At 40.5% G+C, this 13,375-nt stretch overlaps 1 protein-coding gene across 3 annotated transcripts in view; it reads right to left on the reverse strand.

Annotated features, from left to right (window-relative positions):
• FAP (fibroblast activation protein alpha) overlaps positions 1-13,375 on the reverse strand; it is a 98,056-nt gene that overhangs the window by 32,426 nt on the left and 52,255 nt on the right. For all 3 annotated transcript variants that reach the window (XM_073241557.1, XM_073241559.1, XM_073241558.1), the window contains 5 exons: positions 9,486-9,590; positions 9,317-9,387; positions 7,206-7,259; positions 5,430-5,554; positions 2,390-2,437 (listed from right to left, as the gene is read on the reverse strand). In XM_073241557.1, coding sequence (XP_073097658.1) covers positions 2,390-2,437; positions 5,430-5,554; positions 7,206-7,259; positions 9,317-9,387; positions 9,486-9,590 — 403 coding nt within the window. The remainder of the gene's footprint in view (positions 1-2,389; positions 2,438-5,429; positions 5,555-7,205; positions 7,260-9,316; positions 9,388-9,485; positions 9,591-13,375) is intronic.

A 13,375-nucleotide genomic window follows, 5' to 3' on the forward strand; every position in this document is an offset into this window, starting at 1 on the left:
CGCCAATCTCCCCCTTCCTAAGCTCACTGATTTAGGGCAGCTCTTGCTTCCCTCTCTGCAGCCCTTGACATGGAGGAGCACACCCTATTTCCTGAGCTCCTCCCCTCCCTGCCTTCCCCGACACCACCGTCTCAAAGCTGTCCTCTGCCTTTTGTTCTCTCTCAGTCTCCCTTACAGGGCCACGTTTCTCTTCCCATTTCTTATGTTGCTGTTCTGCGCAGTTGTATCTAGGCTCACTCTGCATGACCCCCCACCCACTCTGCTGTATCATCCACTTCCGTGGCTACTGCAAACATGTATTCCAGAAATGAATGACTTCTTGATTATCCTCTTCAGTCCAAACTGATCCTCCAATATTCAGACCCCAAACTATGTCACTCCAGGAAAGCTCTACTTAGATATCCCTTTGGCACCTCAAACTCAGCATTTAAAACAAAATTCATCATCTCCCTAAAAACATGCTCTCCACTGTGAATCCTCTCTTTCAATAAAAAGCATCAATATCAATCCACTTGATCAAGCCAGACATCCAAGCAGCATTAATCCTTCCTTCACATTTATGAGTCTCCAGTCTGATGTAATTATCAGGAGGAGACATTTCCTGATCCCAAACACCAAAGGAGGTGCCCGCCTATGTGCTTTCATGCTCCCTCTCTTTGCCCTACTTTAATAATTTACCCCGCTGAGTTGTAACTGCCCATCCACACAGTTATATTCCTTACTGATCTATAACGTCCTTGAGGACAGGGACCATATCCAACCCACTATCTGCTCATTTTAAGTATCCAGTACAGTGTCTGGCTTAAGGTGACAGGTACTTAATGACTATCTGTTGAATGAGGGTCTCTAGAACCAAATGTACTGCCAAATGTGTGAAATAAAACTACCATTAAAAAGAAGACAAAGTGCCTGCTCTTAAAAGCAGCTCCCAGACTCGTCTGGGAATTTGTAAGGCATACAAATTCCTGAACTCAATCCAAGATCTACTGATTTGCAATTTCTGGGGAAGGCCTGCATGTTTGTATTTATCAGACATGTCTTGGGAGAACTTCACCATTAGGCAAGTTTGCAGAACTGTGCTCTAAAAGAACTTACATTTTACTTTGAGAGTTAGAAAACATGTAAATACATATGCTGTTTGTGAGAGTAACATGGACACGGCACCTATTTCGTGTATTGAATGAAGTAATAAAGCTTTGTAAGCAGGACAGATATTGGTATCCAGAAGGAATATGAAAAGGATGGTAAGAAAGTAAAAACTGATGCCATGGAAAACAGAAGCTAACCTTTATTTTGCAGTTATAACAAAATGGGAATTATACATTTATGGTGATTTCTATCAAAACAAAAACAGATTTGAATGTAGTGTTGCTTTAAAATGTCTCAAACTCAAGGTTAAGGTGAGAAAGATTGAGAAATACAATCTGGCATCATTAAAAGTATTTCATTATAGATACAAGGTAAAAAAAAAAAACAACCTTCAAAATGAAACTAAACTCCCACGATTACAATGCCTGTCCTGCCCAGAGCTCCTGAACTGACTGTTGTTTTTCCTCAGTACCTTATTTTCACCTGTACTTGGTCCTGAGCTGGCAGCCAAACTAATCCCAAAGGAGCCTCCTGACTTGTCGCCAGAGCTGTCCAGAGACAATCACAGGCCTCAGTGCTGACGTCCCTCCCTGTCTCCCAGTCTCCATCCACTCCAACCCCGTAATGTCTTTTAATAGTGAATCAAAAGATAACCAAAAAGTTCAGGAAGAGTGTCAGGGCAATTATACACTTGGGTAACTCTGTTGAGAGCAAAAATGGTCATTTTTTGATCTGTGAACTATTGTGAATGGATATCGCAAATAGGGGATGGAGGAGGACTGCCTGGATAATAGTCGAAAATGGAAAGAGTCTCCAAATTTCAGGACTCTCATAAGTGGCAGCAGTGTGATTAAGCTGTTAAAATAAAAAAGCTAGTGCTAGAGTCACCCTCTGCTTTGAACTGGAGTTATATCTGGAATTTGTCTCCAGTTTGGGATGTTACAAACAGCAAAACAAAACAGCCATTCTCACTGAGGAGGGAGGTTATATTATATACCCTAAGTTTCCTTTTAATTCTAAGCTTTTGTGTTTTTTATAAGGCTGATGAGGAAGACAGGATTAATCCCTATGATGTAACTTACCTGTTTTGGCAGGTTCTTACTGCATAAAATTAATAAATTTCATTTGATCAAGTTTAATTCAAAGCATATCCAAATCTGCATCATAATAAGATACGTGATAACAGCATCTTATCACGGCTCCTCCTGCTGGCATGGGGAAACTGTCCTGCTTCCTCTGGGGTAGTATCACCGGGGCTTCCGGGATTGTGTAGACAAGGCAATAGCACAGGAGACAGTACCTTGATCGGTGCGGCCATCATGAAGGGTAGAAATGGGGAGGCCTGGGCCTGTGCACAGGATGGAAACAAAAAGAAGGTTTAGTTTTAAAATACCAGTTTCAGTAAGAACTGCTAGTAGTATCTGTGATTAGTGCCCAGGTCAAGTGCATCTTTTAATGCAGCTATTTTTTCCCATTGAGAAATAAACATCTTCTAAGTTACATTTAAACAACACATGAGATCAAAGCCCAATCACAGATGCGAGGGGAGGGTTGCCAGGAGCCTTGTCCGCTGGTCCTGACCAGTTGGCATCCGATCACACAAATGGGCCCTGGAAGCTACGGGGAGAAACAGCCTCCTGGAAGATGCCATGCTGGATAGGCTAGTTTTAGCTGCATCTTTATGATCAAACAACTTTTACCAGTACCCAGGTTGTAATTTTCAACTTGGCTTCTTGGTTCAATATTCAGCTCATTTTGATAGGTAGGACCCTGCATCTTTTTTTAATGTAATTAATACACGCAGAAAGAAATTCATATGGAACATATTGCCTATTGAGATATGCTGTGGCAGGTTACACTTCCCAAGAAATAGACCCGGAAGGAGTTTTGAGGGCCAGAAGCTTATCTGGAGGGTGGCACCAGGGATGCTTACTTGTGGGGAAGGGAAGAGAAGGGTCAGAGCATAAGGAATTGAGACATAAATCTGAATTCCTTGACGTTAGTCCGCCAGCACCCGCCTACGGGATTTTGATGGTTATGCAGTCCTTGTAGCAACAACCGGCACCCCCTTTCCTATAGACTGTGAGACAAGCGATGACTGACCGCCCTGGACACAGGTTGCTGGAGGGTGTGGTCCCAGTGGCATAAGCACTGTCTAGAATCCCTACTTTGCACTGCTTTTGTTTCATCCAGTCGTGATTATGATTTTTACGTATTTTAATCCTATTATCTGGGATTTACTCATCATCTCTCTTGGATAGTTTGAAGTTACATAATGAGGCTTTACTCTTAGTCCTAAAGGGAAAGATTTCAAGGTTTCTCTTATGATGGCACGATGACTCATTCCTCTGGAGCTTCAAAAACACCAGACGATGTGATGCTTCCCACACGGTGTATTTTTTGCTAAATGGGAAATTACCATACTGCCGAGCAAGAGGGAGCATGGAAAAGTCAGGCAATTCAAGTTCTAGAAAGGACTCTAGCACCAACTTTTGATAAGCAATTGGTCTTTGCTTCCATCTCTCTTCAGTGGGCATTCAGGCTCAAGCAATATTAGGACGATAAGGTGCGGCCATCGTGACGGGTACAGTGCTTTCAAAAAGGGTTAAAATGCAGAGTGCATATAAATATAAACACAGGTATATAAGTGGAGGGTCAGTGATGTCTTTATAAGGAAACACATCAACCTAAGAATGAGTTTTTCAATAGACTTTGTAAAAGGCAGACATGCTTTGATCGTCTCTGAAACCTATGTCCACTCAGTATGCATTCACTGTCTATTATGCACCAGCCATTCTTCTTGGCCTTATGAACATAATGATTAAAAGAAAGCAGCCTCTGTCTTCAGAGAGAAGGACAGACACACAGAAGAACAAACAACACAGTTAGTTAGTTCAATGACACTAAAGGCCTGGCATGTAAGCTTTTAATATATGTCACGTAAATACATAGCATGGAATTGAAAAATGTTGCATATAACCTGAGAGGGACACTTAAGGATACCTTTAAATGCCACAACTGCAAACAGCACAGATAGTCCCGAAGAACGATCTTTTGACTTTTCAAAGATGCCTTTGACCAAACATTCTGTGGAAGTGTTGAATTGAACTTACATCTTGTGCCCTCCTGAAGGAAGCATTTGGGTTAAAATGCTTATACATTTTCACATAGTCAAATGAGCCGGGGCTCAGGTTCTGGGAACATGTGATTGGAATAAGAGATGTGGCATGTTAGGGTGGCCTTTCTTCTGGGAACAAAGGGGACCTTGGGGTCCTTTGCAACTGGACAAAGGTCTGTGGACTGTAAATTCCAAGCTTTTACCCACCATGTCCCACAGGGACCTCAATTACTCAAAGATTTCACTTGCTCCCCAAGCTTCCCACCCCAATTGGGGAGTTGATACTAGAAGCAGAAGAGTGGCCTGAGTTTTGTAATAGCCTCCTTTGCTTTTTGTCCCCCACAGGGGAAACTCAGCTGTTAATGGGAGGGACAGGACAGAGAACAAAGAAGTGGATATTTCCCAAATTGGTTTTCCAAATCTCCCTGATGACTTCCAACACCCCATTATACCTCATCCATCTACCGATCACCTGGCCTAACTTGTTTTATTACTTGCCACATGTTCAAGATAGATAAAATATTATGCATAAAATAAAATCATTTGGATAGAAATTACTTACTAAATGTATACATGACTTAAACAACTGGGAAATGTTTAGTATATTCTATCACCTATGCTTTTTTCATACATGAATGAGTTACTATGTTTCCCAAATTTAGAAAGGACATACTGGGTGATACATGCTCATTTTTCCATGCCCACTGAAACTACAGTTCAGAGAATTACTGGCATCTAAGGCAAAGGCGCCCAGGTTACTCGGTTATTGTTTTTGCCTCTGGCTGTAGGAGTTTGGCATTTCTCCAGGCAAATGGTGCTGAAGTCCAGCAACCCATTTATCAGAGAATGCTTCTTTTTATGATACTGTTCAAATCCTGCTATGATAGCTGGTTTGCATACATCATGGTGCTATGGTACATGGTGGGTAGAAGCTTGGAATTTATAGCCAACAGACCCTTGCTGTCATTCTGGATCTGGTGCTTAGCAGCAGTGTGGACCTTGGGCACGTCACTTTGTTTCCTCAGCTGCAAAAAATGGGGATAATAATGCTTTCCTATCTTCCTTTCACTGTTTTCCATAAGCATTAGATACAATAATACAAATAAGTTCCTCACATATAAGAAGTGTTTGAGAGCCCGCAGCTAAGGATTGAGCAGAAGATGGTGGTGATGAAATGAGGGGTAGCAATGGGTAGAAGGGCTTGGCCAGGTCCGTTTCCTACCGTAGCAGACGAGTGCGTAGTACTTCGCGTGGTCACTGAAACTTGCTGTGTAATACTGGCACCTTTTTCTTCTTAGATGGCAAGTAATGCACTTCTTGCTTGGAGGATAGCTTCCAATGCTAATTCTAGAGGAAAATGAAAATCAAGCGAAGCTGAAATTTTGAGATTGTATTTATCAAAATGCACTACTCCATGTAAAATGGCTAATTTACATATTGACATCAAACCCCTTCTATTTTTCTGTTGCCAATATCATTTAAAGTGAAGGGGAATCACAGTGTTTTGAGGCAGCCTGATTTTTAATCCCTCTTTGCCTAAATAGGCACAAGCCTTGAGGGAGAAGTGCTCTTAAGTTTTCCAGGGGTGGGAGAAACATCTACCACCTTGAATGGGGGTGTGATAATCATGCCTCATAGCCACTCAGCTCTGACGCTCCACAAAGTGGTTAGAATGCAGAGTTCATTACCTTCCCTTCTCTCTTTTCATACTCTCATGGCCAAACAGACAGGGAAACTTGGGCAGTCTCACCAAGAAAGGGGTCCCTGTTCTTACCATGTTTCTGGAAGGGGAAATCAGTGGAAGGCAATTCGGAAATAAGAAGCCATGGTTCTAAGCACCTCCTGTACCTTTCTTTCCTTTAGGCAGGAAATGTGGGCTCCTGAAAGCTCTGCCTGGGAATGCTCGCTCCACACATTTATACACCAGCCCACCTGTACCTCCCACAGTGGGTCCACCGCCTCCTCAGTGGAACCCTCATGTGGTTCCTGAGTGGGGTGACTGGCTTCAATATGTGGCTTCCCAGACCCTACCCCTCAGAATCAGGGTGTCATTTGGGGCCGACGAGGGGGTCCTGTGCCAGGATGGAACCTCACTGAGGCTGGTAAGGTTACCTGTGGCTGCCACAGTGTCCCTTCTGCTGCTGCCCCTGAGCTCGCCTTGGCATGGTAGAGGGCGACTAGAGGCATTGCTAGCACCAGGAATCTCTCCCACAGAGAAGGACCCATGATCCAGGAGGGAGCAGAGCAATGCAGCAGCGGGAAATTTACTTCTTCTGTTATGGTTAGTATTCATGTTCATATTTTGATGTGATCTTGGAAATATTAGGTAGGCAGTTAGCAATAAGGGTTGAAGTCAGCATGCCTAGGTAAAAATTCTGGCTCCAATGTCACCTATATCATAGAATTGTTGTGGGGATTAAAATTTACATATGTAAAACTGACAAAAAGGTGTCTGGCATATAGCAGGTTATCAGCCCTATTATATTATTTTTATTTCTACATCCAGAAGAGGTTGTTGAAGAAACCATTCCTATCACCAAGGGGACCAGTGGGTTAACTTAAACACTAAGTTAGAAACAGAGATGAATTCCTTCCAATCATAATAAGCTCATGTCAATGTGAACCATATTAAGAGAAATTACACATTATGGGAATAAATACAATGCCTGGTACATAGTAAGTACTTAGTAAATGTGTGTTAAGTGAATGAAGGTTCTCAATTACCTCTAAATTTGGTTGAACATATTTAATATCATGTTTGTATCAGCATTAGAATTCCTTGGTTTTTCTTTTTGAAAAGAAACATTTTGAATTAGCTAATATTTTGGAGTGTATATTTTTATATTGAAGTAGTATACAACATTATCTGAATTTCTATCTAAATTCATAAATTATTTTTACTACATTTGAGTCCTTATAAATATTATCCTGAAGACTCTGACAGATTTTCTTATTCAAATATCAATTTATAAAACCAGAGTGAACTGACAAATATTACCTGTAGATATTTCTTCTTCCAGAGTAGCCTTCAAATTCATTGCTAGAATAAAACCTGAAAACATATGCAGAAGTTATTCAATAGGTTTTGATGACTAAATGCTGACACTACAGTTAGTACAGTTAGTACTAACAGAGTAAACAATTTTCATCCAGTGTTCACTGAACAAAACTATTCATGGACATTTATGGACATATATCACTGCTGTTCATAACTCGGAATTTGGTGTACTTACTCTGATCTTCAAACTATAGGAAAAAGATTAAGTCGCGTTATATTGAGTACTTTTAATTCTCCATATATTGTATTCTGATTCATTAGTTATGAGCTCTGCAAAATAAATTAGGCTATTAGACTAAGATTACCCCTTTCCTTGTCCATGATTACCAATTTACTGGTTTCTCTATGCTATCTTTGGTCTATGATTCTGAACACTCTTTGAATTTATTTTACAGTAGCCCTGACAGTAGATAAGTTTGCAAAAATTTAGGAAACTTATCCATGCAGGGCTACCGCACAAAGGGGCATATTAATTTACCCAGATGCAAAAAAAGTCGCAAAAGAACATACTTGTTACTTGAGTATTGGGTCCCAGTTCTAACCTGTCTTAATATAACCATGAGTGGAAAATCCAATTGAACGGCATGATTTTCACTTCTCTGTGGGTTCATCTGAATATCACAAAGTTACTATCTTTTGTTTATTTGTTTATTTTAAGGAGGAGGAAAACAGGGTGTGAAAAGTTTGGAATAACCAAGGTTTGGTTAACAATTTTTAATTCTTAGGACAGTTAGATCCTCACTGTCATGAAAACTTTGTTATTCTCAAGGAAAAGGAAAAGGCAACAGAACACAACCGACTCATGGAATTAGATTTGTTTTCCAGACCAGCATCCTCCTCCTCCGGGCCGTTACTAATGCCCCGTGACTCCAGTCCCCGCTTACCCGCACTAGCCTTTCCCACAGCCTCCCACAGTACCTGTGAACAAACATTATCTTTCCAAACAGCCTGCCCACCCCGCCCCCGCCGCAGTCCTCTTGCTCCGTCGCAGCTCTCGCACTGTCTCCATCTCTAACACTTGCAGCAGAGTCTCCTCGCCCTCTTCACATTCCCTTTTCCCTCACGGCCTCTCATTCGTCAGTCCTCGTCAGCCTCCATGTCTTTACCGCCTATGCACCCTTCCTCTCATTCATTTATCAGATATTGAACTCAAGCTCCGTGTCAGGCACTGTGCCAGGGATGCAATAAAAAAGGAGGCACAGTTTCGCTCAGAGCTCATCTTCCACGGCGGCTGCTCTAGTTCAGGCCCCGTCACCGCGGGTCCGTGCTGGGACCACAGCTGTGTCTTCCGCCTTCTGTCCCCCCCACCTCCTAAGCCCATCCGAGTGCGTCCGACATGTCTCATCGGCTTTTATCTAGCCGCTCCTCTTACACTGGTTGTTTTCACGCCTGTTCCATGTGATGTCCAAGGTCCTTTGTGGACCATTCAAAGAATTCCATAGATTGGCAACAGGTCTCGGTCAGGCTTTTATCCAATGAGCCTGCACTAATGATCCTCGGTTTTTTTTCTCTTATGATTCTAGCTAATAGCAAGCAGATTATAAGAGAGTACCCTGGATTTGGGCTTTATTAGAACTGAGGGAAAGGAACTCTACTTTCATGGTTGGAGGACTTTGCTCATAAATTATTATTTTAAGAAGGTTTATTTAGACAGTATGTAGGATGAAAAGGAAAGAACTTGAAGGAAAAAGTCCTGTGCTAAGGTTAACAAGAACCTGAGATGGAATATGTTTTGAGTTTGACTTCCAGTTCTGTCACTAAGTGGCCTTGGCCAAGTTAATTAAATTTCCAAGTATTGGTTTAGAATGAGTTACTACTTAAAAAAAAATTATAGTTTTTATATAATTACCTACCAAGTCTCAGAAATGACCACCTACTAAATATTCTTCCCGAAAGGAAATCCTGTGGACTGGTTATTAAAGAGTCACAGCTGTCTGAACTATAAAGTAAGTAACAAAATGCCCTTAACTAAAGGAGGTGGTGTATCATTTGTATGTCCATCAGTGCCAATTAAAACCTGAATGGTGCATCATGTTTCATGCAATACTTACAGTGAATCCTGTGTTACTCTGAATATATTTATGGCCTCCCACTTGCCACTTGTAATTTGAATAGCATTTTCCTATAAAAAGACAAACATTATGTTGTGTGAAGCTGAGCGTTATTCGAGCAACCTCAAGTGAATGATCTTTGAGGAGATAAATCTTGGAAGGAACATACCACAGTGTCTTTGATATAGTGAATATGTTTGTAGCCATCCTTGTCGCTAAATATTTTGTAGTATGAAATGGCATCAGAGCTGAAAACTGGTGTTGAAACAAAGAACTGAAAAAAATGAACAGAGGTTATGTTGAAAAGACAGACCTAACTACAACTACAGATTTTTCAAAGCACTGTACAGCTGTGATCTCAGGAATCAGAACGTCTTACTTCTGCTACCTTCCATCACTCACACCTGACATTTAATTCTTTCAGATAGACAGCTGTTCTGGTGATTCCAACAGGCATCTGCACATTCCAACTACCTAATTGTTACCCCATTAATATATGTAGTGGGTACATATAATATACGATGTTTAATTTGATTGAATTTCTATGTTCTGAGATCATGTGGTTTGACATAGAATTAAAAGAATCACAAATGAATGTTGATATTTAACCAAATCAAACTTTAAAATGCAGTATTTGACCAAAGTGTGACTCTAATGAAGGCCATTAGTTCTTACAGTTTGTGATTTCTTTGGTGCCAAGTATCTAACATCAATGATTCAAAAAAGAAAGACATTTTAAAGACTAAAATACGGCCTGCCAGCCACAGTTTTTAATGGTAGGGAGGGGTCTTTTAGACTTGAGAGAAACATGTTTCACATAATAAGCAAGTGGGAGGTCTATTCTTTGTGCTCAGAGAGCACAGCAGACATTGCACATCTCTGATGGCTTCCTAGGGGTCTGGCTGGCTACCTGCTGGAAGCCACCTCGAGACGGCCCAACACTCAGCTCTAATGTGCCCTGGAATAGAGCAAGCTACACCTCAACATCCTGAATGCTGCCTTTAAATAAAATCCTACAAATGTCTTTGCACCAAATGTTAGCTAGTAGTTCCCATTAAAAAACTGACTCATCTTACATTTGCTGGCTTCTTTTTTTCCTGGTCATCAGTTGTGGAAATACAGTAAAGTGGTGAAATGGCTGCATGAGCAAAGAGCTGTTCTATATCATGCAGAGTCAATATTCCCCCAAATAATCCATATCCAGCTCTCTCTAGCTGGAGGTCTTCCACATGACCGTGAACCAAGACGTTCAGCTCCTTTAGAAACAACTAAGCAGCAACAATCAAAAGACCACCAGTATCTTGTAGCTATAAACCCCTATCCAGCTGACACCCAGTCTGAGACCCACTTTTGAGCCAGAGGAAGGTACTGTAGACCTCTTTAATGATGGGACCATGTGTGATCCGATAATTGATGCTTTCTGATAAGACTGATGATTATGATTGTGTTGTAATAAAATGCAATTATTTGATGTGGGGTCTGTAGTGTTCTGAAAAATGTTCCCCAAAATTTATTCCCACACCGAAGAACCTCAGATGGTGACTGTTACGGACTGTTTGTGTACCCACAAATTCACATGTTGAAATTCTACCCTCCCATTAGGATGTTATTAGGAGGTGAAACGTTTGGGAGGTAATTAGAATTAAATGAGGTCATAAGGGTGGATCTGTAAAGGGATTAATTACATGATTCCCTTTAGTTTTGAAGCAGGCAGGGATTGAAAAAAAAGGAACTCCATTTTGGAGTGAGCCTCCATCTTGGGAAGGTGCCTGACATGAGAACACATCCTTGTAGAAGTTTCTCTGAGAAGGGAATAGTTATATTATGTAGGATAGACATAGTTAAATGGCACTCAATCAGTCACCTGTAAATAAGAATAGCACCTGGTCAAGCCCAAGTTCTAGGTTAACTTGACCTGTGGCGATTTTTTTTTCATTTTTTCCTTCTGTTTTTCTTCTGCTTGTTTCTCAAAATAATCTTTAAGGAGATGGTTCAGCTCAGAAAGCCTCTGTTCCAGGAAAACCTTTTGACTAACAGACTAACAGACTGTGAGACTATAACCGGACATCTGTTAAACGTCAAAGTAGTGCCTCACTGGGGAGACGTATATGCATGAAATCATCAAGAGAGATTAATCATTGTCACACCTCCAAACCCCCGGACCTTCAAAGAGTGCCATTGTAAACTCCACACCATGCCCTTTCCAGGCAGCCAACTCCTCTCTTTCTCTAAGCAACCTTGTATACAAACTGTCCTTAGTAAGCCTCGCCTGGTCTATTGTTTAGAGCTCAGTGTTCCTTGCATAGCACGGAGACTACATGACCTGGTTGTGGGAAACCAGCAACAGTTTCATTAATAAGATGACCAGCTTTGGTAGGATTCTGTGCACGGAGACTAATGTGTCTAAGTGAGCTGGAGAGCCAAGAGACCCTTGAGCAGGAAATTCTGACTGGCAGTTTTGAGGATGGGATTTCATTAGTACAGTCCTGACAAATCATTCTTTCATTGTAGAACGAAGCTTTGCCCTCTGAGACAAACGATACACTTAACTAGGGACCGCTTGACAATGCCTATGTTGTTTCAGCCACTGAAATAGAATGAGGAGCACAGAATATTTCAAGGTGCCAGAATAAAGAAATATTCCCCTCACCCCTGCCCTTAGTTAAGGAACTTTAAAGAAAGGTTTGTTCTAGGTTGAAACTAAAAATTTCATTTTCCTTGAAAATCAAAACATAACAGGGCAGGGTGGGATATTCTAAGATATTAGAACCAGGCAAACAGGAAGACTATTTCTGCTAAGCAGAGACTTTTTATCTTCTCCCTTTTTATTGCACACAACCAGGAGAGCTGCTTTAGATGAATGTGTAACTTGGGTGAAGTAAAGAGAGTGTGAAATATTTCCGTATTCACTTTGCCAGAGCTGGGCCTGTAATGCATTTTGAGTTAAGTGCTTCTTGCAGCAATTCACACCTGGACGTCAGGTAAGTACACACAACTAGGTGATCCTCGGTTTTAACAAGGCCTCTTCACAGGCCCCTTTATCATACTTAGATTTTCTGACAAATTACTCATCTCTATGTGCAAAGCCACTTACGATATTTTACTTGGAAGGTAAGATTATTTACCACCAGGTAATTTCTTGCTGTGTTGATAAATGACCTGAAATCCTACTTATCAAAGGCCGATGCTTCAACTGGGTTCACATTTAGTGAAAAGCACAGACTTTCAAGCAAAAGGTAGAAATTTGTTTTTTCTGAACCAAGGGATTTTTCCAACAGCCTAAAGGAGGTGTAGTGTATTAACTGTTTTAAAATAAGCTAAGTGTGGCTTTTCAGTCTAAGCATTATGTATGCTTTTTGTGTTTGTTTTCCAACTTTTAGCAATTAAATACTACATTCTTTGATTAAATCCTCCTTTTTGTTTGCCCCTACAGAGAAAAAAATATTTTTTAAGTGAATTTATTGTTATTGTTCTGATCAAATACCAAAGAAGAAGTTTGGCTTTTTCCCAAAAATTAAGACACTGACTGTCTCATGCTGGAAGAAAGAAAGTGATAGGTAACTTTTTCAAGAAACTATTCACTAGTTCTGTGCCTTCAACTAACAGGTCAATTTTATCAAGTCATTTAATCTCACCTCATTAATTCATGGGTAATCCCTGAAGGACTTTTTCAGTTTAAATCTCTTTGGTAAATTCTAAAGGAACAACTGCTCTGAAATTGCTCTTTAAATTTATAAAAGAACTGTCTTAATTTGTGGGATATAGCCAAAGCTCTTAATTAAAGGAAAATGCATAGTGAAAAAAAAATTTGTGCTAATATTACTAGTCCTTATACTTTATCTAAAAACCTAATAAATATTACTTGAACAAATATCTGGAAGACACACATATTTCTAGGTTATTTCTGAGTAATTTTATTAAGTCACTGGTTTGATTATAGGTCAAAGGAAGCTACATAGCATATTACAACATACGAGTTATGACTACATAAAGTTGTGGCCTAGCTTTTTCAAAAGATATGTCAGAACTTATAAAATCTAATGAATGACTCCATCAAAG

The sequence above is a fragment of the Manis javanica genome, chromosome 7, assembly GCF_040802235.1.
Source record: "Manis javanica isolate MJ-LG chromosome 7, MJ_LKY, whole genome shotgun sequence".
In the NCBI taxonomy this organism is placed as follows: Eukaryota; Metazoa; Chordata; class Mammalia; order Pholidota; family Manidae; genus Manis; species Manis javanica.